Below are 24,667 nucleotides of genomic sequence, written 5' to 3'. Positions count from 1 at the left end.
CCCCTTCCTCTCTGGCTGACTGTCCCCTCAAAGTACTGTATAACCTGTTGGTTTTTTTTTGCTGAAAAAATGTAATACTGACCCCAGCTTAAATAGTATATTTGAGAGCCACTTCATTCTGCAGTCGACTGACTGTAGTTTAGATGTTTACTGTTTAGCACTCTGAAGACCGGAGCACACTTAAGTCGCAATTAATGAGCGAATGAAACGAGCGAAAAGTTGCTCGACCTTTGACAGGAGGCATCATTATTTTACTTTATACTACGCAGGTGTGTGCTCCAAAGCATGTGTACTTTGAATATTTCAATGGCCAGCTGGTAGCAGTGATATCACAAAGGGGCATCTCCAAGCTTTGAAATCAGAGCCCCCCCCCCCCCCCCCCCCCCCCCCCCCCCCCAGTAAAAAAAGAAAACATAAATGACTTCAGTAACACCGTGTAACAATTTATTATTATTTTTTTTGTTCCTGGGTAGTAAGTGTTATTTCCTAATTGCTTATGCCTCGAAAGTATAGAAAATGGCTATTATTCCCCACAAACTTTGCTTTTGTGACCAGGACAGTGATATTTCAAAATATCACTATTTCCAATGGGAAAACGGGCAAATGTGTGTCTTTTCGTTCACATAAAGTCAGAAAAAAACAACATATGAATCCAAATTAACATGTATTTACAGTATAATCGTAAATCTCGGAAAACTACTCATTTCTAATCTTTTGTAGTCATTTTTGTATTACTTTAGTATAAATACATGTTAATTTGGATTCATATGTTGTTTTTTTCTGACTTTATGTGAACGAAAAGACACACATTTGCCCGTTTTCCCATTGGAAATAGTGATATTTTGAAATATCACTGTCCTGGTCACAAAAACAAAGTTTGTGGGGAATAATAGCCATTTTCTATACTTTTGAGGCATAAGCAATTAGGAAATAACACTTAATACCCAGGAACAAAAATTGTGTTACATAGTGTAATCATAATGACAAAACGGTTAATGGAATATACAGAAAACACAATGGTTCTTCCTGGGTTACCAATCGAGAGGAAAGACATAAACAATTCAGGTCCTTGTGCCTATGTCTTCCTGTGCTCACTGATTATTTTTGCATTACCCAATTAGAAGCATTTTGTATCCTCTCCTAGTGTATCCTTAAGTAAAGGTTGTGACATTTCTCTTTGCATCAAATGCACTGCATCATTCTGGGATCCAGTTGTGATCTCTATGGGTAATCTTGTAGCAGAGTTGGGTTTAAAATACATGCATTTTCATGAACTAGAAAAATCTAGAATTCAGTAATTGGGGCTCTTAACCATTTTGTGTTTTCTTGTTTAAACCCTGGAACCTTTTTGTCCACCACATGTACCCTTCTGTATCATCAACCACAATGGGAGGAGCCTCCTCAGAATGTGATCCATTTGAGCTGGAATGACCCATATCAATGTTAACAGTAAGCAGACATAGTGAAGGGGTTCAGTAGGTTGGAACCAAGTATTCTGTTTTTTTACTTGTCAAGGTGAGTGATACTTACATAAGAAATGGCAGGGTATTAGAACAAAGATTGATGGCATTATTTTGTTTTGAGAACGTTAACTGCGAGACCAAACCCTTCTCCTCGTCCCGTAAACACTAGGACCTACAGCCTACATTTTCCTGCAGTGATGTATGTACGCTGTGTTGAGTGCCGCATGCGAAACTCCTGACAGCACACCTGCCGCAGTTAGTTTCTGTTTTGTGTTTATGGTTGTCTGACTGAAGCTGAGAGAAATGAGTGGGTTGTGAAGTGAGCTTGGCGCATTGTTGTTTACACTCTGTGTGAGGGGGTTGTTGCTCTAATTATTCAGTGCAACTCGAGCACTCCTGTAACCACGCGACTACATTCCGGTGAGAGCTGCGGCTTCCTGTTCATAGACCCACTCGCCTGGGAACTGCATCTTCACACTTGACACCTCTCTCGCTCTCTCTCTCTCTCTCTCTCTCTCTCTCTCTCTCTCTCTTAGATTTACTAAGCTCTTTATGTTGTTATTAGAGTAAGTACTGAAAATAAACTCACTATAATCTTGGACAAAAGTTTAGAAAAGTCTTTATCAACACAAGATCATTTAAGCTTCTTTGTGGTACCCTTTATATTCCAAAACTACAGAATATGTCTAGGGGGAATGGTTCTGCTGGGGCTGCTGCAGTCTACTGCACTGGGATTATAATGGTAGAACTGGGAACTTTTATTTGTCTTCCATATTGGTAAAGATGCTCTCTTTCTCTGTCCTGATTTTTCACTGTTTATTCTGTCATTCCCTTTCTCTCCATCCTGTCTCTTCCACTGCAATGGATTCAATTCAATTAAAAACTGCTGTATTGGACTGACAGGATACACAACTTACGCCAACGCCGGTCCATCAAAACACATCCCGTCACGGACACATGAGCTGGAACAAATTCAGACCATACCCTTTCTGCAGACAGTTCATTCTCCATCTGTGACAGTCCTCTGAAAAAATGATCCAGTGTATTCAGGAAAACAAGCTGATGTTTACAAAACCAAATTTCATTATTAATAAAACCCAATACAGTTTCCAAATACAGAATGCTCATCTGATTACTGTACAAGAAATAAATCAGTTTCATATGCAGTTATCATGGCAACTGAGAAGCTGATACTGATAATATAGCAAGCTTTTTACTGAAAGAACTGTAAATGTAACACTACTGCATGAACAAGTCCTTCAATGAAATGTCTGAGTTGTTTATTTCTGATTCGGTAACTCTTTGGGTGAGTTTTCCTTTCTTAAAAAAATGTCTCAGCCCTGACCTCTCTGACCAATAGGGGTCGATGAATTGTGAACTATCCCCAGCCCATTTTCCTCCCTAACCCCACAGGTGTGCCAATGCAACATGCCTTTATGGGGCCCCAGACAAGAAAGGAAACTCAGCCATGTTAGATACCAACCATGCTTGCCTGACTCGCCCTGCACTCCAAGCAAGTGTTTTTACTAGGGGAGCCACTGGGGACCCCAACATGTGTTTAACTTAGAACAACACATTCATCAAACTCAGACAGTACTGTGCCAGGAATCAGGTTACACACAAGCCCCTTCCTAGAGGAATCTGACCGCTTCTCTCGTGTAAAATATCACACTGCCTTACACTGCTGTCTGTGAAAATGCAGATAGTCTTCTTTAGGTTTTAATACACAGTCCATGTGCCTGTGCCCCCCCCTTGGCTGAAGATAAGCACATCTGCAAAAATATGGGGGTGGAGATGTTTATAAGTAAGTATCATTACAGAGCAACAGCATGGTAACCTGTGACAATAGTAACATGGAAATAGACCTTATTAAAACCTTGTAGGTGGATTTTTAAAAGATTTTCTTCCAGCTCTTTTCTTAGATAATCTCATGCAGCCTCAGTATGCACACCATTATAAGGTACAGTCATAGTTTCTGCTAACTAAAGATCCTACACAAATAAATGATAAATAAATTCTTTGACACTATAAGGAAGACTATTGTGGTAGTTCCACCTAACAGAAGCAATCAGACAGCAATCGTTAAGGGACAGCCCTGTATCCCTCCAGAACAATTCAAACATCTTCAGTACCTCACATACTGTACAATCAGTTCTGTCCTGGTGTGGTAGGAGCAGTTTCTCCTATTTTGGATGCCCAGTCGGGGACCTTCACTCATGCGATGCTGTCTCTCTTTCTCCCAGCAGGTGCCAAGACAGCCAGGCTTACTGTAATCTGCTTTCCGACACTTCTGCACAAAAGCCTCATCCCTCCGCCTCTGCTCGTCTCCAGAGGAGGCTGGAAACGCTGGCTCAGCCATCCTCCCCCCTCCCTTTCTCTGCTTTCCTCCTTCTCCTCTGTGCTCATGACAGCTCTGCAGCCTGGCACACTCCTGCCACGACTGATCTGTCATTGAAAGGGCACTAAATAACAGCCGAATAAGTGGTTTTAACATTCAGTCCCTAATCTGTGAAGTCAACATGGTATCGATGTTCTTTCATGGTATCAACCAGGATATGAAAATACACCATTACACACAAAGGACATAAATAAGCCATTATAAAAACTCAGAGTGCTTTCCTGCTGTGCTGTGATTTGCATGCAAAGTATGTCCAATAAATAATTGTAATAAATTTCCAGGCAAAGTATAATCATATTTCGTCGTCCCCAATCAAACACGAACAGGTTATCATTTTAAGAAGCTCCTTACATTGCTGTGGTCAGAATGCAGTTCATTCTAACATTATTCAGCCCAGAATTGCTCAATATAAGAATTATCCAGCAGATTCTAATCTATTTAACAGTACCAAATAACTAACCCCCTCACTATTACAGTCTCTGTAAAGGGTAGCTGGCCCCAGTGCAGCACCCCATCGCTGCCCAGTCTCTGTAAGGGATAGCAGCTAACCCCAGTGCAGCACCCCATCGCTGCCAGGTCTTTGTAAGGGATAGCAGCTAACCCCAGTACAGCACTCCATCACTGACAGGTCTTTGTAAGGGATAGCAGCTAACCCCAGAGCAGCACCCCATCGCTGCCAGGTCTTTGTAAGGGATAGCAGCTAACCCCAGTACAGCACTCCATCACTGACAGGTCTTTGTAAGGGATAGCAGCTAACCCCAGTGCAGCACCCCATCACTGCCAGGTCTTTGTAAGGGATAGCAGCTCACCCCAGTGCAGCATCCCATCACTGCTCTATTGGGGGCCAGGCTCATATCACTGGCAGTTTCTTTCAGCTCCATAGTCTCTGATATATTATTAAATCATGCTCAGATCAGATGATAGCTTGCAAGCATGCTCTGTGAGTTATTATTCATTAGTCCTGGGCTTCCCTGTGAGCAATGGGGCTGGAGAGGACATGAGTTCAATCTTCCAGAGATACACAGCAATTTCACAGTGCAGGGCTTTGGGGAAAGGGTTGCAAACTGCCACATACACCTTGTAAAAGTTATGAACGGCTAAGAACCTCTTTTACTGGGTGCTTGCAGTTTTCATATATATATATATAGCATTGTTTTGTTTTTTTACACTTATTTATGATGTTTGTAATCATTGTGAGTGGTTCTGATTGCAATAATGATTTATTTATTGATAAGCCAAGGTGCTTTCACCTGAGTTCAAGTTACCTGCCATAGATTCATTAACTTGATCAGCCAAACTGTCTTTATAAGTAAAAGCCAGCACAATCTAGTGATCTGACACACTTGATTAATGTTATTTTTGTTTTGCTGGCAATACACAGCTCTGCACTAGATGATGCAAGGGCTTATTCATATAACGAGACTTCGGATGATCTAGCCTATGTTACATATGTCTATGGCAGGAAACTAGAACAGAAGGGCAGCTCCTGAACCCCAAAACACACCCAATAAAATACAGTAATTACATTAAAAAAAATAAAAAAAAAACACTCTGAGTGATATCAAACAGCATAAAAAGGGGCAAAAAATATGAAAATGTCATTTCAAGTTACTTGCTCGTTAGGTAGTTTTACACGCAGCAGCTGGAGTTTTTCCATTATCTTTAATTTCGGTACCAGTGAAATCCTGATAGCTCACAAATGAGTATTTAATTTACCTGAAGAATGTAGCCGGTGCCTTTACAATTGGACAAGCGGCTCTCTAATACGTGTGACACTAAGGTATGATATGGATACTGTAAGTAAGGACTCCACCACTACAGTAGATCCCTGTTGCTGGAACATTCCCACCAGTATATAGGTACCAACATGGAAACCTTGGTTACTTCAACTGTCAGCAAGGACAGCTAAACAAAATCTGGGGCTGTATAAGCCCTCCCTGGTGCTTTTATTGAATATTGCAATGTGAACTCCATCCCAACTCTGACATGTTAGCTTCTTTACTGTGTTGGGTCTTTGGTCTCTTCAGTATCATGTACACCCACACACCCTCCTGCAACGGGCAATCACTCCTGGCCTGTCAACCTGCGACAGATTCCAACTGGACAGGGATCGGAGGTCGGCACTTTTCTGCTTTTTTGCCTGCAGAGCCATTGATGAGCCTGCTAATAATAGCATGCAGTAAATTGGGAAGGAGACAGGGCTTTTAAAAGTGGTGCTGCAAACTGCATACTGGCTCCAACAGATGTTGTATTGTGACTCATTCTTTCTGTTGTATTTCTGCAGGTTCTATATTACATAAGAAGGGCTCATTTCAGAAAGAGACTACAGAGAATATACCTTTTATAACCTCCATCTGCTTAAAGTGTAGCAGGTTTAAGGACAGAGCGAATATAAAATCAATATGGCATTATACCCAAATGCAACCCGAAAGGTCTATAGGAGGTCTATGATAAAAGTTTATAGACTATCTGTGCACATTTTGAGTTCCCTAAACAGCTTTTTGGGAGATAAATCGTAATTTTTAAGATTTATAAATGGCTTCTTGGGATAGAGCCTGTACTTGAATATGTAATTGATAACCTCCAGCTGCTGTAGGTGTAGCAGGCACATATCATTTTCCACTGTACATTTGCATGTTATTTTTGCAGCTTTTCCCATGTTTCTCCCATGGATACACTATGCATTTGCAAAAGTTTTTCTTGTTTATGAATATGCTTTACTACTGTGTACCTCGCTGGGCTTTAAAATACTTACCTATGCTTTACCATGCTTTACACATGTTACTAGGCTTTTACTATAGTATATAAGTGTAACTCCCTACAGCCAAACTACCATAGGAGAGCATAAACCAACAAGGTCTGTGTTCTTTCTGAACAGAATGCTGGAAGTAAAAACACAGCAATGAATTATGATTAAAGTGAATCCCGATTGTGGGCCAGCTTTGAAGAACAATGTGTAAAAGTATTATCCACAAGGTAAAGGCCGGTCTTCGTGATTCATTACAAATGCAACTCAGTGCCGAAATGTGCTTGATCATCGTGTTAGACTCACAGTCTTGACAAGATGGATTAAGATTATTCCATGAGTCAGGAATGGTGCACGGAAATGACAGGGCTCCATATGCTGTTCTAACTTCTTTTTTTTTTCATATATGGCTTTAAAGAGTGGCTGTAGCTAACCAATTTATGGATTTTTGTTTTTAGCTACAATTACTTTAAACACAGAATGCCAAAACGAATTACTGTTTAGTTGAGTTCCCCTATAAACAACTTACTTTCAAATAAAAATATACTTACATTTTCATTCCTGTTGACATTTCAGAAGCAATAAGCAAATAATTGGTGTTCTACTATCTATGTTTTTATGTTGTGGTTTGATTTTACAAGCATGAGTGCTTGGTCTTAGTTTGGTTGTTAATAATTACAGACATGCAAAATTTAAATCACTGTGCCGTCTCCTGTCATTGGACTGCATCCAGCAGAGCTTTATTTACAAATCACTATGATGTGTATTGTAATTACAATTAAGCATGATCCTCCCTGTCAGTCTGGCATAGGCAGTTCAGAGCTTTGAAGCATGTGTGTGTGCGTGTGCGTGTGCGTGTGCGTGTGCGTGTGCGTGTGCGTGTGAACTATTCAGTAGAATTAAAGTACAATGATTTAGTAACAATTAACGAGAGCATTAAGAAACTTTACTGTTGTTTGTATTTTATAAAAGCTATTTTCTATACGCAACACTTAAAAAGAAAGTTCATACAAGCTGAAAAAATGTGGCTTTCTATTTACCCATGCATTTCTACAGCTCTATACTGTCAAGTTTCTTTTCAATAAATCCCTCAAAAGGACACATTTATTTTGACTCGTTGCAATATCAAGAAACATGTAAGCAGTTTCCTCCTTTGACCACAACTCTGTGCCTGACTTGAGTTGAGAGGTAAACATGCTGACACGCAAGCTGAATATCAAACATATAGTAGGACCCACTGCATTGGGACAATTCTCAATAAGGACCTAGACTTAAAAGACTAATCTGATTCGCTAGAAGCAAGCACCCTACTGCAGATCCTGAGTAGTTGTAACATATGTGTTGTATACCACTGCCCAGTCAGTCTGGCAGTGATGCTTCAAAACAAGTCCGTTCTTCTACAAGGTGAGTGCTTTATTACCCTGGGTATGGGGCTGGCTTACCCTAGTGGGATGGATCCTCGCGTGCTCACCAAGGCAGAGCGCTGAGGGCCCGGCCGGTTCAGGTTGTTCTGCCCAGGGACGTGGGTGGGGGCAGGGAGAGCAGGAACCCTGGGGTAGGTGGTTCCCGTACCTGGGGACTGGACCTGCTCTGGCTTGGCCGAGCCACTGCTGACCGAAGAGGTGGGGGACCAGAGGGTGGTGCCGGCAAAGGTGTTGCTCTGCCTAACCAGAGTGAGGGTCCCGGGGGTCCCGTTGGCACCGGTGTAGACTTTGCGGCGCTGGGAGGCCAGGATGGCGTTGGAGGCGGCCCGGGTGCTGTTGACCAGGATGCACTGCTGGCAGGAGCAGGGCTGACCAGAGCTGCTGCCGACAGGCCAGGACTGGGACTTGGGGATGGAGCCCGTGGTGAGCGGGTAGGCTAGGTCCATCCTGCGGCGCAGCCTCCTCTTGCGCTGGCTCTGCCGGTTGGTCTGGGTCATGCTGTTGAAGTCAATGAGGTAGCAGAAGCCCAGCGATGTGAGGTCCAGCCACGGGTGCTGCTTCTCATAGGCGTTCTGGATAGTCACGCAGATCTCCATGTCGTAGGGGGTCCAGGAGCCGCTGTCGTTCTCCCACTCCCACACCACCCCCTTCCCCGGGGCCGAGGAGGGCTCATAGAAGTTACGCTGCGCAGGCCGCATGGTGCCTGAGGGAAGAGAAGAACACAATGACATCTCTATTAGCAGTTCCTAACACAAAATTAAAATGACTGTCATTGGACTGTACCGAGTGGAGCTTTATTTACAAATCACTATGATGTGCATCATAATTACAATTTAGCATGACCCTCCCTAGGTCTCAAATGTTCAGTTTTGAAAACGCAGGTAAAGCAAACTTATTATTTCATTTTAAAACACCCGTTTCTACAATAGCTTAAAGAAAGGTTCCATAGCTAACTCACAGGAAATCTTTTACACTAGCACTTCCTGGATTATTTTACCTGTACAGGTATACTACAGACAGAAAGCAGGTGGGATAGGCAGAGCTGAAAGGTCACATTGTGAAATCATTTCAATTGAATGAAGAAGCCTATTCATTGTCACAACAGAAACCAGAACAACTCAAAATGAGGGCAAACCATAAAATAGTAAGTGGGATACAACACATGTTATTTAAATGATTTGAAGCCTGTTGCTTAACCTTTAAATGGTTTCCACGATTATATGATTATGTTTCTTTGCTTATGTTTCTATATTCTCGAGCTTGAGTCCAATTTTTCTCAAGGTTACAGAATATTTTTTTAAATACATTCTTTATAGAGTGCCGTCACTTTGGCTATGCTGCTGGTGGATTCTGTCATGCGTCAGAGAGGAAGCCCCCAGTCCCTGTTTTGCAGTGTGCTCTACCACAACAGCTGCCTGCCACTTCACTGCTGCCCTGAGGAGCCTGTCATCTCAGCAGGTTCTGGGCTTTCAGGGTACAATGGCATTCTGTGCAAGGTCATGTTAAAATCAGATGGCCTGAAACGAACCACAAACAGAAACGGGTATTTCAGATGAACAAAAAAAAAAAAGACAGAGTTGAGCTATTCATGGGAATTTTGCCTACAAGGGACGGCCAAAATTGAAATATTTGCTCTGGAAGTTGTTTCATCTTTAACTGCTACAGGGTATATTTGCAGAAATGAACATTTTGCTGAAGGTCCTACTTTGCATCACTTTTTAATGTAAGCACCATCTTTAAACAACTTCAGTCTTCAGTATGTTGATGTTTAGCATCATGAGACATGAGACATATTAAAAGATGCTATTGTTTAAAGATATAAAGTTTGGAAAACAGCTGTAAAATGGGCCTACGTGGATTCTAGTCCAATAATAATGTGGCAAGAGACAAATATACCACATGGTAGTTCCATAAAGGTGAAATAACTCCCTCAGTAAATATTTCATTTGTGTCCCTGTGTTATAGGTAACATTTACATCTTATAGATCCTTGTACTTTGACTAACCTGTGAGCTAAAACTGACACTGTTTTCATTTGTCTTCATTCTTAACACACCGTTTTATAAACTGTGTTTTTCACAAATTCAATTCAAACACAGTTTTTCATTGTTTGCTTTTTTACCAAATATTTGTGGGCCCATGACTGGCTTTAAAAGTAACATTTATGGAAATATATTCAGTTGAGTTAATTATATGTCCTTCATAGATTGTCTACAGCTCATTCCTTTGGTATTTGAAACTTAGATACAGGCAACCTTGCTGTAACATTGGTTCTATGGGGAAAACAGCACAACACAGCTTCTTCTAATGGACATCTCTACACAGAATATCATCTGTGCTTTTCACAGAGGACATCTTCAGCTCAAAGCTATGCTGTTTTCCCCATAGAACCAATGTTAAAGCAAGGTTGCACAGCCAAGCTTCAAATACAATGCATATTTTTATTTTCTATGAAGGTCAGAGCATTCAAATGAGCGAATGAGTTAACAGGAACATGTGGTTCTCAGTAAAGTCTCACATTATTATGATCAAAACAGCAGCACTTTGTTTCATAGATACAGTAAGGGAGTAAAACGCATACACTCCCAGGCAGACTCACTGGACCAAAGGGCGTCATTATGCTTAAAGTTGTTGGACTGTTAAAAAAAAACGAAAAATATATAGGTTCAAAATGTGCAGTTAAATCATTTTTAATAAAACATGTCATTTTATTTTTAAACGTTATATCTGGAACTACATTAGGTCAAAGACATCATTGCAAGACTTCTGATCTTTCTGATAGTGTTGCACTTCCTAGGTCATTCATCTGGAGGGTGACACTGTCCCCTCCCCTTCAATGGCTTCTTTCCTGTCATTAAACAACCAGCTGATTGCCCTGTTGACTGATGTGCTTTGTAACAGGCTTTTACCCAGAATGCACTGCAGAGGTGAATTGACCTCTGAATGGAAACAATCACTTTTATGATGCTGCCATCTAGTAAGTGCCAAGGGAATTACACTTTCCATCTTTGTGTAAAACAGGTTTGTATTAAATGGTATGGTTGACAGATGGGAATGTAACAGTTAAGAGCACAATTCTGACAAACACAGCTGTTTCTGTGTCACTCTCTCTTCCAGGAAGCTGGAGACCAGGAATGGAAAGTGACCCCCCTGTGCTGGCAGGACAGGAGCTACACTCATTTCCGCTGTGGGCCCCCAAGGCAATAGGTCAATTGTGAGTCCTTTCATCAACAAAAGATGAACTCATGATGTCTTTGTTTTTAACAGTGGTGCTCTTTTAGAAAAAACACATAATGAAAAAATGATGAACTCGTCTTCCTCTAGTTGGGACTATTCTGTCATAATGACAACAGCTGCAAAACACTCAAAGTGTAGTAAAGGATCATTTCCATTTTGAGCTGTTTATTACACTGCTATAGGTATAAACTTACTGCCTACAAAGTACCCTGTTAAAATGCCAATGAATTTCCCTAACTGGGGGTGTGTTGAATGCAGAGAAAGGTGTCCCACACAAACCCCAGTTCTGGTACTTGCAGACCCAACTGTTGGTGTTTGGGGTGTTTTGGGGAAACTTTGAAGCAGGACACCCCATAAAAAAAACTATAATACCATACATTAAACTACTCAACACTCACCAAACTATTATTAAAATAGTATAATACCGTGCCAAAAAAATGTTTTTTTTACTATTCATAATTATAGTTTGCCCTGGTTTGCCATGTTTATTAATATGCTTTACCATGCCTTGGTATTCTTTACAATGCTTACCTATGTTTTACCTTGCTTTCACTACACTTTACTACACTGCTATGCTTTTACTACTGGGAAACTTTTATAAAGGACTGTTTGGTCTACGAGTACCCAAAGTGTTGTTTGTGTGAGGCACTTGAGAAGTCTCTCTTCTTAGCTCTCTTTGGGTTTCTCACATTGGTATTTAAGTTGACAAATTGATGCAGTGGCCAATTCAAAATAATCCGAAATCTAAAAAGCACACACACACTACTATTATCTTACACACCGGCAAAAAAATAAGGCTGTAAATTCCTGTAGTGTACACAGAGGTAAACCGTTCAACTCCTTCTACTACAATACGAATCACACAGACTCACGGAACCATTGTTTTGTTTAGATCAAATGCACTTCTTACTCATTTAATACTATTTCTGTACCATTACCAGCGAGTAAGCTTTGCACTGGAGTACAGTATCAGCTGAATGAATCTGACCCAGTGTTGTGCCTTGCTTTCAACTGACCGACACTGGAAAGGCATTCTTGAAGACTGTATGTCATGGGAACCAGTTAGCCGGTTGGTTTGCACAATAGATTGATTCCGTGCCAGGGCCTTCTGACCTGGCGTGGAGAACGGGGGAGAAAACAGGTCCACTTTTATTGGTTTTATCCCACGCGCTGTGCAATAAATATCAAAACAGTATTGTGGAAAATTAAGCTACTCAAATGGAACACTGATAACAGTTCCATTACATGTGCATAGTTGCAGCCTCTGTGCTGTCCAGTTAGTGCAGCAACACCACTCCACGGTACATTTTTTCCACATGAAAAGTCTCCTTCGCTGACCTCCTTGCTGAATGGCAACTGCATTTGAACGTGCTTCTTTTCTGATCTTGTTACCGATTTGACTTTGAATAGGAGAAAGCAATTAAACTGCACACAGTGCTCAATATTGTACTGGTTTCACCTAACACTAAAAATAAAACAGTTTGTCCCCATCACTATACTGTAATTGTACACACTGGGCCAAACAATGAAGGTCTAGTCAGTGGTGTGAATACGCCTGTGCTGAAATAACGTCTAGCACATCTTCAGAGTAACTGAGGGAGAGCCATTTCAATACGTCATTTGGTTTACAACACTTACATACACACCTCTGAATATGCTTTGATTGTCGGGAGCAGCATTTGCTTCAGCTACATTCATCCATAGTTTAGCCTTCTGTGCAATCTACTGTACACAGCTCATAATTGCTATTGACAGGGACCCAGATGTTATTCTGAAACAGTATTACAAGTGTTTCAGACTGCAAATGCACAACAAGCCCGCAATGAACTGTAGGTGTATCCCGTTAATCTGTTGATGTAACAGAAACATCATGCTGGAAATAGACCCTTTGTGTTATCTGTTTAGCTACCACAGCAATAACATCACTAATAGATAACACTAATATCTAGCTGGTAGGAGTGTGAGATGTTTAGAAGCTCTTTACAGGCCACATGGACGATTTAAAAAGTCACCAGTATGTGATAATTGAAACAGAAAATGATTTACAAAGAATCTGAAGAGAGATAAATGCATTATTTTAGATGACTGTGACATTTCATATCCACAGCTCGGTGATCTTTAATGGGATTTGTTTCCCAATATAAATATTTTCCAGTTTCATTTTCCATTATGACGTGTTTTGTTTCAGTCTCTATTCTTGTATCTTGCCATGTTTTTTTTTTTGTTTTGTTTTGTTTTGTTTTGTTTTTTCACTATGCCAGCAAAATGTGCTTATGAAAAGACTCATCTAGAGTGATTGTGTGGAAATATATCAGCACTGCACAGGCACAACACTTCAGCTGTGAGCTTCAGAGCAGAACGGCAGAAATCTGCCAGGAAGCATTTTCTGGAATAGTAAGTAAACATGGCAAATGCTGAAGCAGAAACTTCAATACAGTATAGAGTTATACAGAATACGGTAGCACTGAATAGTCGACTAGTCGAACAGAAAAGTGGCAGGTGACATAACTGGGTATTAATTTTGTAGCGTATAGTTTTCATATGGACAGAAGAGCGGTTGAGATTCATTAACATATGCTACAAGTACATTTTATAACATTACTAAATAGTTTACAAAAATACAAGCAGCTTTAAAATATAGTTCACAATCAGCTGGTTCACAAACAAAGCACCAGACATTATCACATACAGGATATATGAATATATTCTTTATTATTATATTCTATATAATTTAATATTAAGAAAAGTATAACAGTATGGACAGAAACCTAATAGAAAAGGTACTGTAGTGTGCAGACACCATCATAAGTAATTCTTATCAGTCTAAAACCTTGGTTAAAAAAATCTTAGGTGATTAGATTGCTAGACTTAAGACATCAGATTTTCAATTGGGACATCAAACTTATTCCTTCTTGCTAGTACTAGCCTCCAGCATAAAACACTGCACTAAAGGCCGGCACGAGTCCAGAGAAGGCAGTTTTGTTTGCCTTCAGTTCTGAATCTGGGAATGGTGCCAAAGCCAATTGAATTTCAAATTCACTTTGCAGTTTGTTTTTTAGTAGTGTTTTTTCTCTCGAAATGACACCGTTAAATTTTGCAGTCTTGGGGCTAATGAGTCCAAGCCAAACTCCCAAGCTTGAGAATTCATAGATTCTTTGTTAGCACAATACACAAGTAAGAGAATGTAAGATGTATTTGCAATGGTGGTTTCAAAGGGAATGGAATCATAACAAAAAATCCATGCTAAGAGTAGGTCATGGCTTGTGCGCAGATAAGTGAGTCTGATATACAGACAGAAGCCCCCAGATTCTTTAGAAAGTTTCATCCTAATCAGACAATTTGTTCTCTATCTTTATTGGAAAAATATACGTGTGACAGACAGACAGATATCCAGATTTACCCGGATTCTTATACTTTCAATAACTTGTGCTAAAGAATGTTCTTAGAACATTGGAAGGCAGTGTGGTCCAGTGGTTAGAGCTGAGGAACTGGGTGCCAGTGTGGTCCAGTGGCTAGAGCTGAGGAACTGGAAGACAGTGTGGTCCAGTGGTTAGAGCTGAGGGAGTGTTGCTTTGTTCACCTTGCAGGGATTCTTAATGACCAACATTCAATTACGCACAAAGCCTTTTGAGTTTGAAAACCACCTTGTTTCTTTAGCATACTTAAGCAAGACATTTGTAACTCAACCTTTTCAAGTCATTCTGGGTTTACAAAGTGTGGCAAACAGTACACGAGGGGCTTGTGCTCACGGGCTCTTTCTGCTGGTCTGACGGAGTCAAAGGCGCCCTTCGAAACAAACAAGTTATACACGTGAGGCACCGCTGTGCCTAGCCTGAAGACACCTCTATAAATGCACATACTGTACAGTGGAAGTTTGAAGAAAATGTAATTGAATGAATGTGTTGATCGCAACTGCATAGCTATTACCAAAGCTGTCTAGGCTTAAAGATCTATTTGATTGTTAGTTGTTAGATACGCAAAGCAGACCTCCCCTTCAGATTGTTCTGCAGGTATTATAGTTCTCGCATAGTAACATGACATGCTAAGTAAGTATTGTGAAGGTGTTGATGTATGTATGAGATCCGGGTAACAGTGTGGAGGCTGGGCAAAAACTGGCGACCGTGTACACCGCCAGAGGGCATCTTACCCACTGTTCAAATGCTTACGTGGTGATAGAGCTCTGAACATCTCAGAACAACACTGCCCACTTGAAAAATAAAAACAATCCCGTTCTCTTGTTTTGCTTAAGCTTTTCATGTTGCATATACTGGCAAAACTTTTCATGGGCTGCGCTACTTAAACATTATTGACATGTTGAGTAATCACTCTTTCTGAACAAAAACCTTAATATTATTAAGTCCTCTTAGCATGAATGAACTTCAAAAAGGTCAATATTAGTGTTGGTTGATACAGGGATATAGGACAGTGAACTTCTGTGTATGACAGAATATCAGCACAAGAACTGGTATGGTTATACAAGTGTCGACATAAAACTCATACCCATACACAGATATCAGTCGCTGTATAGCTCTGCTATATGCTGCTTCACTTTTAATATACAAGGTGTGTATTATGCTGATTAGGATGCTCTCTGTTAAATTGGGCAGCCACACCTCATTTACTATATGCAAAACAATCTGAATTTGTTCCTCTTTGCTTAAAGTCCTTCACACTTGAACGAAACAGAGAGACAACCAGTAACACACACACCTCTCATTAACAAACTGTGTTTTTAATTTGGGCAGGAGGCTGTGAATTCATACATTTGAAATGCAATCAAATAATTTCACAGTGTGGCTCTTTTTAATGCCAGAGAAGCAGCCATACTCGAGCGGCTGAGAACAATTTCTATTGAAATCCTGCAGATATAATGGTTTGCTCGTGTGCAGGCAAAATAATTGATGAGTCCCTCGGGTGCAGCAAGCTGAAGTAGTTTCTTTGTGAATCACAGCAGGGAGGCTGCCTTTGCCATTGCTTTGTATCTAAAGCTTGTTTCGTTTGTATCAAAGGTATTGGATTGCCGAGAGCAGTGACTCAGGAGCTGTCCAATTTGCAATGCAGCAGTGGCACTACAATATCAATGCAGTGGTTCTGAACTAAGGGACAATGGTGAAACAAGAGCAGCTACAATAGTATAAAGCTAGAACTGAACGGTACCACAACTCTTTCACATTTTTACATACCAATGGTATTGACGGACACATATGCATGATCCATTGCAGTACTATACGGTAATATATCAGTACTAGATATTGTTCTACCTTATCAGACTGTTGTTCAATATATCTTTCGAAATGCATTGTTGCGTCATTGCAGAGTAATGGCATGGTCTGCAAATGGTTCTGTTTGAAATATTTTTCTGTGGTTTCTGTTGCACTAGTAAGCCAGCTCGACATGCTTTGCACGCAGGATGCTGTCAGAAGGCTGCAGCCTGTAGATTTCAGATCACACTTGTCCAAGTGGAATTCTTACAGCATCAGCATCTTGTAGGGATCCTGTTTACATCACGGGCCCCATCAAGCAGACCCTACCTTTTTTTCGGCAGCGGATTAAAAGCTTGTGAATAGCTGCTCAGCTCCTGGTTTGTCAGGGGTCTGGTGTTGCAGGAGGTTTAGTGTTTGTGAAAGGGTGACAGTGCTGTGAGAGTGATGTCAACCACCTACACCATTGGAGTGAGTTTGAACTACAAAGCATATTAATAATGAAGCCATGAAGATAATAAAGCCATGGCAAAGCCCAGATAGGTACAATAAAGCATATTTAAAAAAAAAAGAACCATGGTAAACTATGGTAAACAGCAAAATAACTGTAGTAAACTTTCATAAGGGGTGTTTGAAAGACTGCAGGGCAATCGCTAGTCTTTGGTAGAAGCAGGTAAAGTAAAAATGCAGCTAAATGTTTTCTTTATAGACAGTACTAACATACTGAAGCTGTGTCTTAGTATAGTCTGGTAAAAGTATGGATTTTTTTTAACTCTCTTTTTTACTATAATAATTTAGAATGACCACAGGCTTTAATAAGTGCAGCAGCTGTGCTATTATTAACCAGAGACCTAACAACTTGACTTTGAAGGTTGTCTTTACAAAGAATAAATGGGAACTCATTATTACTGAACTTATAAAAAAGGCTTCAGTGTAGTATTCTCTCTTGCAAGACAGAATTCATTATCTGTAGCACTTGGCTGTGAATTTTAATTAAGTTTCATAGCCTGCAAAGGAGAAACATCTGACTAACAAATGTTTTGTTGGTATTTTGTAATGACTTTTCTAGCCCTGAAGATGATATAAAAAAGGACATCACAGGAATAGTAATTGGATTATATAGGAATTTGCAGCCATTATTTTAACATGTACCCAGCCACACATTATCATACAGTAAGTCTGGTAAGATTAGTGAGTACTGCCATGATTTTCATTACTGTTGCTGGCAATCTCTGCTCTTGTTCAAGTCCTGTCCTAAAACCACTATAAAAGTGGGAATACGTCAGTTACCATGGTCCAAAAATGTCAGCAGGGAAGTTAATGTTTTATTTGTAATATTTCCCTTATCAGATTGATATTGCAGATAACCCCACTTTTTTTTTTTTCCATCTTCCCTAAAAATGTGCATAATGTTAATCATGCACAGATCTAAATGTGTTTGTAAAGTATCATACTGACTGTATTTACCAAGTTTCTGTTTAAATCTATTACTAAAAATGTTTGATAAACTGGAAATCGTGGGCTTGTGAATTCAGATGGTTACAGCTACTGTACAGTACTTCAGAATACACTTGCAAATAGCTTTCCAAACAACTGTCACGGTGTCTTTATTGTAATGTTCTACTAAGTACTATGTTTAAATGTGTATAACTCTACTCCCATGCAATTTCTCCTAGTTACTTATGTCTGAGCAAAACACGTGACGATCCTCCACTTATGTCCATTGGAGCGATGAAGAGGCTCGGGTGTTAATATCCATAAGGGAAGAGGACATGATGAGGCAGCTTTACAATGCACAACATGAACATTGTTTAACCCATTCTCAAAATAAAATGTGGTGCGGAATTTTCCCGACTTATATCTTGGGAATCAACAATACTACTCAATATTCCAGTATTTCATTAAGCAGAAGCAGTCATACAAGTACAGCACAAATGTAGGTGCTATATTTGGTATAAAGATACAAAATAAGCTAATGAAACAAAAATGTGAAACAAGATAAAAGTACACCGTCAGGTTACAAAAATAAAGATAGTCGTGCATCTCTAATAGCAGGACCCTTTTCATATTGCTGTTGTGCAATTCTTGCTGGAGGCTGAGGTAGCTGTTCCTCTGCTTGCCTGAGCACCTCCTTATGGTCCTGGCACAGATTGTGCAGGATACAGCAGGATGTAATGATTTGGGGAACAAGCTCATGATTAATTTCAGCACGCTTCAGCAGTATCAAACGCCCAAACGCCTGTTCAACGACCACTCAGATTTGGCCCAGTTTATTATGAAAATAATGTGAAAAGCAGTGTGGGCGAATACATTAAAACACAGTATTAAAAAAAGCAGGAACTATCCATCAGCAAATCAGATCTTTAATAACCACTTATGTCGAACACAATGACACGTGGATTCTTTCTTGTGAAACTTTTCTCTGCTCATGTAAACAGTGGGTGGGTTCGCGGAGATCATGCTGCACAAATTCTGTGCAGAGCCTGACCAATTTAACCAATGATCATCTAAGAATGATCTCCGTTAACGCGCCCATTGGCTAAATTGGTCAGATTAGGCACAGAATCTGCGCAGAATGATTCCGTGAACGCACCCAGTATTTTGGGGACTCTCACGGTTAACAGCACGAGAATCTAAGCGGGCCGTCAGCATGGCGAATTTAAATGTGACCTGCCTCCCCCTCTCCTTTATTTGCATAGCATTCGAGGAAAAGTAGGCGTTCCAAAGGGAAATGAGTGGCTTTACATGCAAACACAAAAAGGCAAAATGCCCACATTTGTTTCATGAGAAACAGACGACTTGAGAAAAGCAAACACTTATGTAATGTGGCCTAATGTTGTAAGTAAGGTACATCCCCCCGCAACAGCTGCCAGAACCATGACACATATCAACAGTATGTACAGAATAGTATAGAAAGGTTCACTGAAAAGTGGACATGTGTTATATCATTAGGTAATCAAAGGGCAAATGATGGCCAAATCAGATACTAAGGTTGTGTCCTAATAAAGTGGCCAGCTAGTGTATAAAACACTATTTGTATTTTAATTTACTTACTTGTATTTGATACTAATGTTAGACAAGCAATTTCAAGCAGGTTTGTGTAGCACAATGTAGGTATAATAATTAAGGCTAACTGGCACTGCTTCTCCACTGTGGAGCCAGTGTTGTACAAAGAACAGAGTTCTGCTTCCTCACTGCAGTGTGTGGTGTCTGGGTTCTTCTGTAACTTGTTAGAAACGTGGTATATCTTCTCTCTCGGATTCTCTCCGTCTTCCTCTCCCTCTTCCCATACTCTGCTGTTCCTAGACACATTCTGTCAATCACTACTTTCCTTATTCCAGTGTGCCTGTTTGCTGTGTTGTCAACAGTGATGAAGTTAAATGTACAGTGTTATCAATTTGCTGTATAAACAGCTGTATATTAACTTGGCGCCAACTGTTAAGGTTAAGGCAAGATTTACTTGTCTGTGTTTCTTGTTTAAACAGAGAAGGCACACATTGTCGGTTTACTTTTTTTCCTCTTCAAATGATGTCACAGTGTTCACTGAATCAACCACTTTGAAAGGCAGAGATGAGGGCCAGTATTTTAAACAGGAGTCTGACCTGCCTGCTGTCTATTTCTGTGCACCCATAGGGACCTGTTGCTAGGAAGGGATCTTTGCGAGTCTGCCATAGCAACCTTTAAAAAAACAACTATTAACTGCCTAGCAACTGGAAAGGTCTGGAACCAGTCGAATCGGAGCTGCAGGCAGAGTCACTGCAGCCCTATTGGCTTGTGAGTGGCCATTCACCCACAAGGACTGTTTACCTGTTTAAACCTTTGTTTCAAAAATCAATTTATTCTAAAGACAGATGACCAACAAATAACACTTTGTAGAGTACTGTGGTTTTACCATGAATAAGGCTATCCTCATGAGTGAAATAACCACAACACTGCAAACATATGCACCGTATTCTGTTTCTATAACAAGTATACATTATACAAATAACAAGTATACATTAGTATTTTTCTCAAGTTGAGAGTGGCTTCTTGTACATTTTGTGACTTTAGTATGCAGTTTGACTCTTTTTTACTGACTGATTCAGTTCAGTGTATCGGTTTAAGAGAAATCAATGAATCTGGGCTGAACTTTTTCAACTTCTCCAATTGAGTGAGACAACAGAGACATTGGAGACGGGAGAGATGCTGCAGCATAAACAGACCAAACCGTCTGGACAGCAATATGAAATACACTGTAAAGGCTGTAATGAACTGACATCTCAGCCCCTAGAATTGAATGGAAAGGCAGAAGCTGGATACAAACCACTAACCATACGGTTCAGAGACTATCGTCTTACCATTCAACTAAAGGGCAAGCTCTTAGAGAGAGGGGGTGTTGTCAGTATTATTAACTCATCAGTCGAGATTCATTACAAGGTAAACTGACATTCTGATAGTGGGTAGTATTTTTGATATGTAGCTCTTTGTTAAATGTAGTAATTTCTGAGTTAGTTCATGACTTGTGGCTTGTTTGGGAAACAGTCGAAAAGATCCTCTCGCCCAAACTGTACAAGATGACACCTCTCATGAGAACATGAGACACGCTACACACAACAAATTTACTTACAGACTATTCTGTGAGGTAAGGCCAACTAGGAGGCAGTATTAATATAAATGACTAGTAGACAGCCCAATAAAACGTCAGGTTTTTGTTGATGCTGTATGTCTAAGAAAGGTATAAATGTAGAATGCTGTTGTACCTTGAGATAACGTAGATCCAGACATGGTTGCCATCAGAAACCCATAATTGTTTTCAACCCCCCCCCCCTTTGAGAAAGGTTCAGAAGCTGTCTCAATACAGCAAAATGCGAATTGGTTCATAATTGCTACCACTTGTGTTACTGATAAAACAACAACAACCCTCAATGCCTGTGCCCTGTATCATTGAGGCTGGGGATTATATTTAGTCTATGCACCCCACTTAATCAAGAAAAATTGTAATAAACTCCAACGCATTATAAACTGATCTTGTTATTGCTGTATCGGCAGATCTGTTGCCAAGGCAACACAGAGCCTAAGCTGCCAGCAGCAAAAAACGCTCTCCACTTCGCTTCACTGCCTGACAGGGTTTATATTTCATTTATTTTTTATTTATTCTTTTTGTCTGTTTGCGAAAGAACTGGAAGCTCATAATAAAGCTTTTTCTATCGATCAGGTACTGCAGTTCAACATACGGTAGCCAATGCAAAAGCTTACCAAACACACCATGACAGAGATCGAATGATTCTTGGTGTTAGATCTCTCTCCCGACCTGTGAGGGCACTATGTAAAAGGAACAGAGTACCCTTAACTAAATGGCATGACAATTTACTCCTTAGGGTAGGTGGAAGTCGGTCATTTAGGAAGGGGACGGAGCTACGGCACCCAAGCTCAATGACCCAGACGGGAGCTACGGCGTGGCATCCGAGGATTGGAGGAGCGGATGCGCTCGTTAACCTAGAGGTCATGGGCAAGGGTATAAATAGGGGGCGTAGTGTAAGCGATCTGTTCCTTTTGTAAATGGTTAGAAGCAAACCTAAAAGGAGGCCCCTGTGTTACTGAGAAACGTGAGTGTTGAGTTTTGTTAGATAACCATAAGGCTCTGGATAATGAAACCATCAATAAACACCCTTGCAGCTGTGAATCACTGTCTTTGTGATTAATCCGATCTGCACTGCACTCACCACTTTGCCACACACATACACACACAATCTATGAAAATCCTTGGAGGCAGTCGTACATCAAACTCTACATTTCTCCATATACTGAGGGTATCAATTCTGGGGCTATATGGAGGTGTCTTTATGGCAGTACATCCGTCCACATGTAGAGTATGTCACACTAAATACCATTTATCCAATTCTAAACTTTTTTAATGGCATTATTCTATACTATTCTGTACACTGTAGATAGACGTCATGGTCCTCCACTTTTCCGTCATGCAGTTATCTCGAATTTTGAATTAACATCCATGGTTACTAACATGCTTGTTTTACCAGGTTTTTAGACAACCTATAGATAACCTGCACCAGTCGCAGGCAAGCAGGGAGACATCCATCAGCAGGTTTGTGTTTTTTACTTAGTTTCTTCAGTTTAGTGCCTTGTAACTGTCATCTTGGCTGAAGAGGCCTTCCTTTAGGAAACCAGTTTGCACACACTTGTGGAACACACTATGTTTTGGTGCCAAATTTGATGATTTACAAAACAATGTTTGACCCTATTAAAACATTTTCTGCTACAATCCTCTAAAATATGGCCTAGATATGCTAGGGATCAGTCTGTCTCACCCATAACAACACATTTAACCCCTAATTAACCCACTTTCTGCTGCAGTTCAGTATAGTCATGTGCAGTAGTCATGACTACGCACTGTGTGAGAAAGCCACCCTACTCTGGTCACTTCACAGGAAGCTCTCACAGAACCAAAACAAGGAAATCCCTAGGCCTTGGTGAGAAACAGAAAGCAAGCCCACACAATCTCTACACGCTTCTGCAGTAAGACAGACCACAGCAGCAGATAAAGACTGCAAGTGCAGGCTTCTCTCCCAGCTACGTGTCTCCACGCATGGTTCCCTCTCACACGTTACAGTAAACTTTACCACAGAGATTACCCCCCTCCATTCCACTCCCCTTTTGGGTTGTATAACCCCATCTTTGCAATCTTTCTTCTCACAACTTGTAACAGAGAGGCTTTTAGGTTTTTTTAGACCGTGTGAACTAAATTAACCTTTTCACATTTGTATGTTCACCCCGCTTGTTTAATGACCGTAAAAGTGCAACAAGATATGGGTGTGAAAAGTCCCACTTATCTTAAATAATGCATTCTTCTTCTTGTTTTACAATCGTTGGTATATAATTTTCAGTTATCATATCCTGGTGACTTGCTGAAAGTTTACAGAACCGCTGGTGCCTGAATATAGCTCCAAAACTCAATGGGATATAAGAAATACCATAGACTCCACGGTTTATGTCAATATTTCTTTGCCAGTTATCTCATTATGAATATTTTAGTCTTTGCTTTGGACTTATACTAGTAATTAGCTTCAAATGCCATTTGAAAATATAGTTTTACATTTCCTCTTATTGTTTTAAGGTGTTTGCACTCTCACTCTAAGTGGTTCCTTTGAGTTCCTTTGCTCACATATTCAGTTATTACCACTTTTTTCTTAATCTCCCTGGCTTTGACTGTCTTTGAACGTCTCTGGAGGATCTTAAATGCTGAGACTGAACAGATTTCCTCAAATCATATGACAATCCTGATCAAGATTTATCAGCGCTGCGAATGAGACACGTATGCACAGTCGTACAGTGAGACAGGGACAGCAGATGAAGTGTACTGGCTGAATGATAGCTGGCTTGTTATATACAGTTGTAACAAAATGAATATTGAATGGAGCGCAGTGACAAGTGAAGAGGAATCCTATCCAGTGAGACAGAAGCACTCTCCAGGGAGGGGGAAGGATTGATCTCTGTGGCCTCGTGCCCAGTTGTCATTGCTCTGCAGTGCAGAGTGGTGTGGGTGGTGTAGTGCAGTGCGGTGTGGTGCAGTGCGATGTGGTGCGGGGTGGCGTGGTGTGGTGTGGCGTGGCGCAGTGCGGTATGGCATGGTGTGGTATGGTATAGCATGGTGTGGTATGGTGTGGTGTGGCGTGGTGTGGTATGGTATGGCATGGTGTGGTATGGAGTGGTGTGGTGTGGTGTGGTGTAGTGTGGTATGGTGTGGTGTGGTGTTGTGTGGCATGGTGCGGTGCGGTATGGCATTGTGTGGTATGGTGTGGTGTGGCGTGGTGTGGTATGGTATGGCATGGTGTGGTGTGGTATGGTGTGGTATGGTGTGGCGTGGTGCGATATGTTGTGGCGTGGTGCGGTATGGCATGGTGTGGTATGGTATTGCATGGTGTGGTGTGGTGTGGTGTGGTGTGGTGTGGTGTGGTGTGGCGTGGTGTGGTATGGTGTGGTGTGGTGTGGTGTGGTGCGGTGCGTTGTGGCGTGGCGCAGCGTGGCATGGCATGGTGTGGTATGGTATGGTATGGCATGGTGTGGTATGGTGTGGTATGGTGTGGTATGGTGTGGTGTGGCATGGTGCGGTATGGCATGGTGTGGTGTGGTGTGGTATGGTGTGGTATGGTGTGGTATGGTGTGGCGTGGTGCGGTATGGCACGGTGTGGTATGGTGTGGTGT

The 24,667-nt window shown here is 40.9% G+C and overlaps 1 protein-coding gene across 1 annotated transcript in view; it reads right to left on the bottom strand.

Moving 5' to 3' along the window:
- Nucleotides 1-24,667, bottom strand: part of LOC121297279 (E3 ubiquitin-protein ligase DTX1-like) — a 57,066-nt gene that overhangs the window by 23,994 nt on the left and 8,405 nt on the right. Inside the window, exon 2 of the mRNA XM_041223513.1 lies at nt 8,050-8,734. Coding sequence (XP_041079447.1) covers nt 8,050-8,734 — 685 coding nt within the window. The remainder of the gene's footprint in view (nt 1-8,049; nt 8,735-24,667) is intronic.

The sequence above is a fragment of the Polyodon spathula genome, chromosome 22 (genome assembly GCF_017654505.1).
Source record: "Polyodon spathula isolate WHYD16114869_AA chromosome 22, ASM1765450v1, whole genome shotgun sequence".
NCBI classification, from domain to species: domain Eukaryota; kingdom Metazoa; phylum Chordata; class Actinopteri; order Acipenseriformes; family Polyodontidae; genus Polyodon; species Polyodon spathula.
Note: the sequence above shows the minus strand (reverse complement) of the source record. Positions and strands in the feature narration are given on the sequence as shown.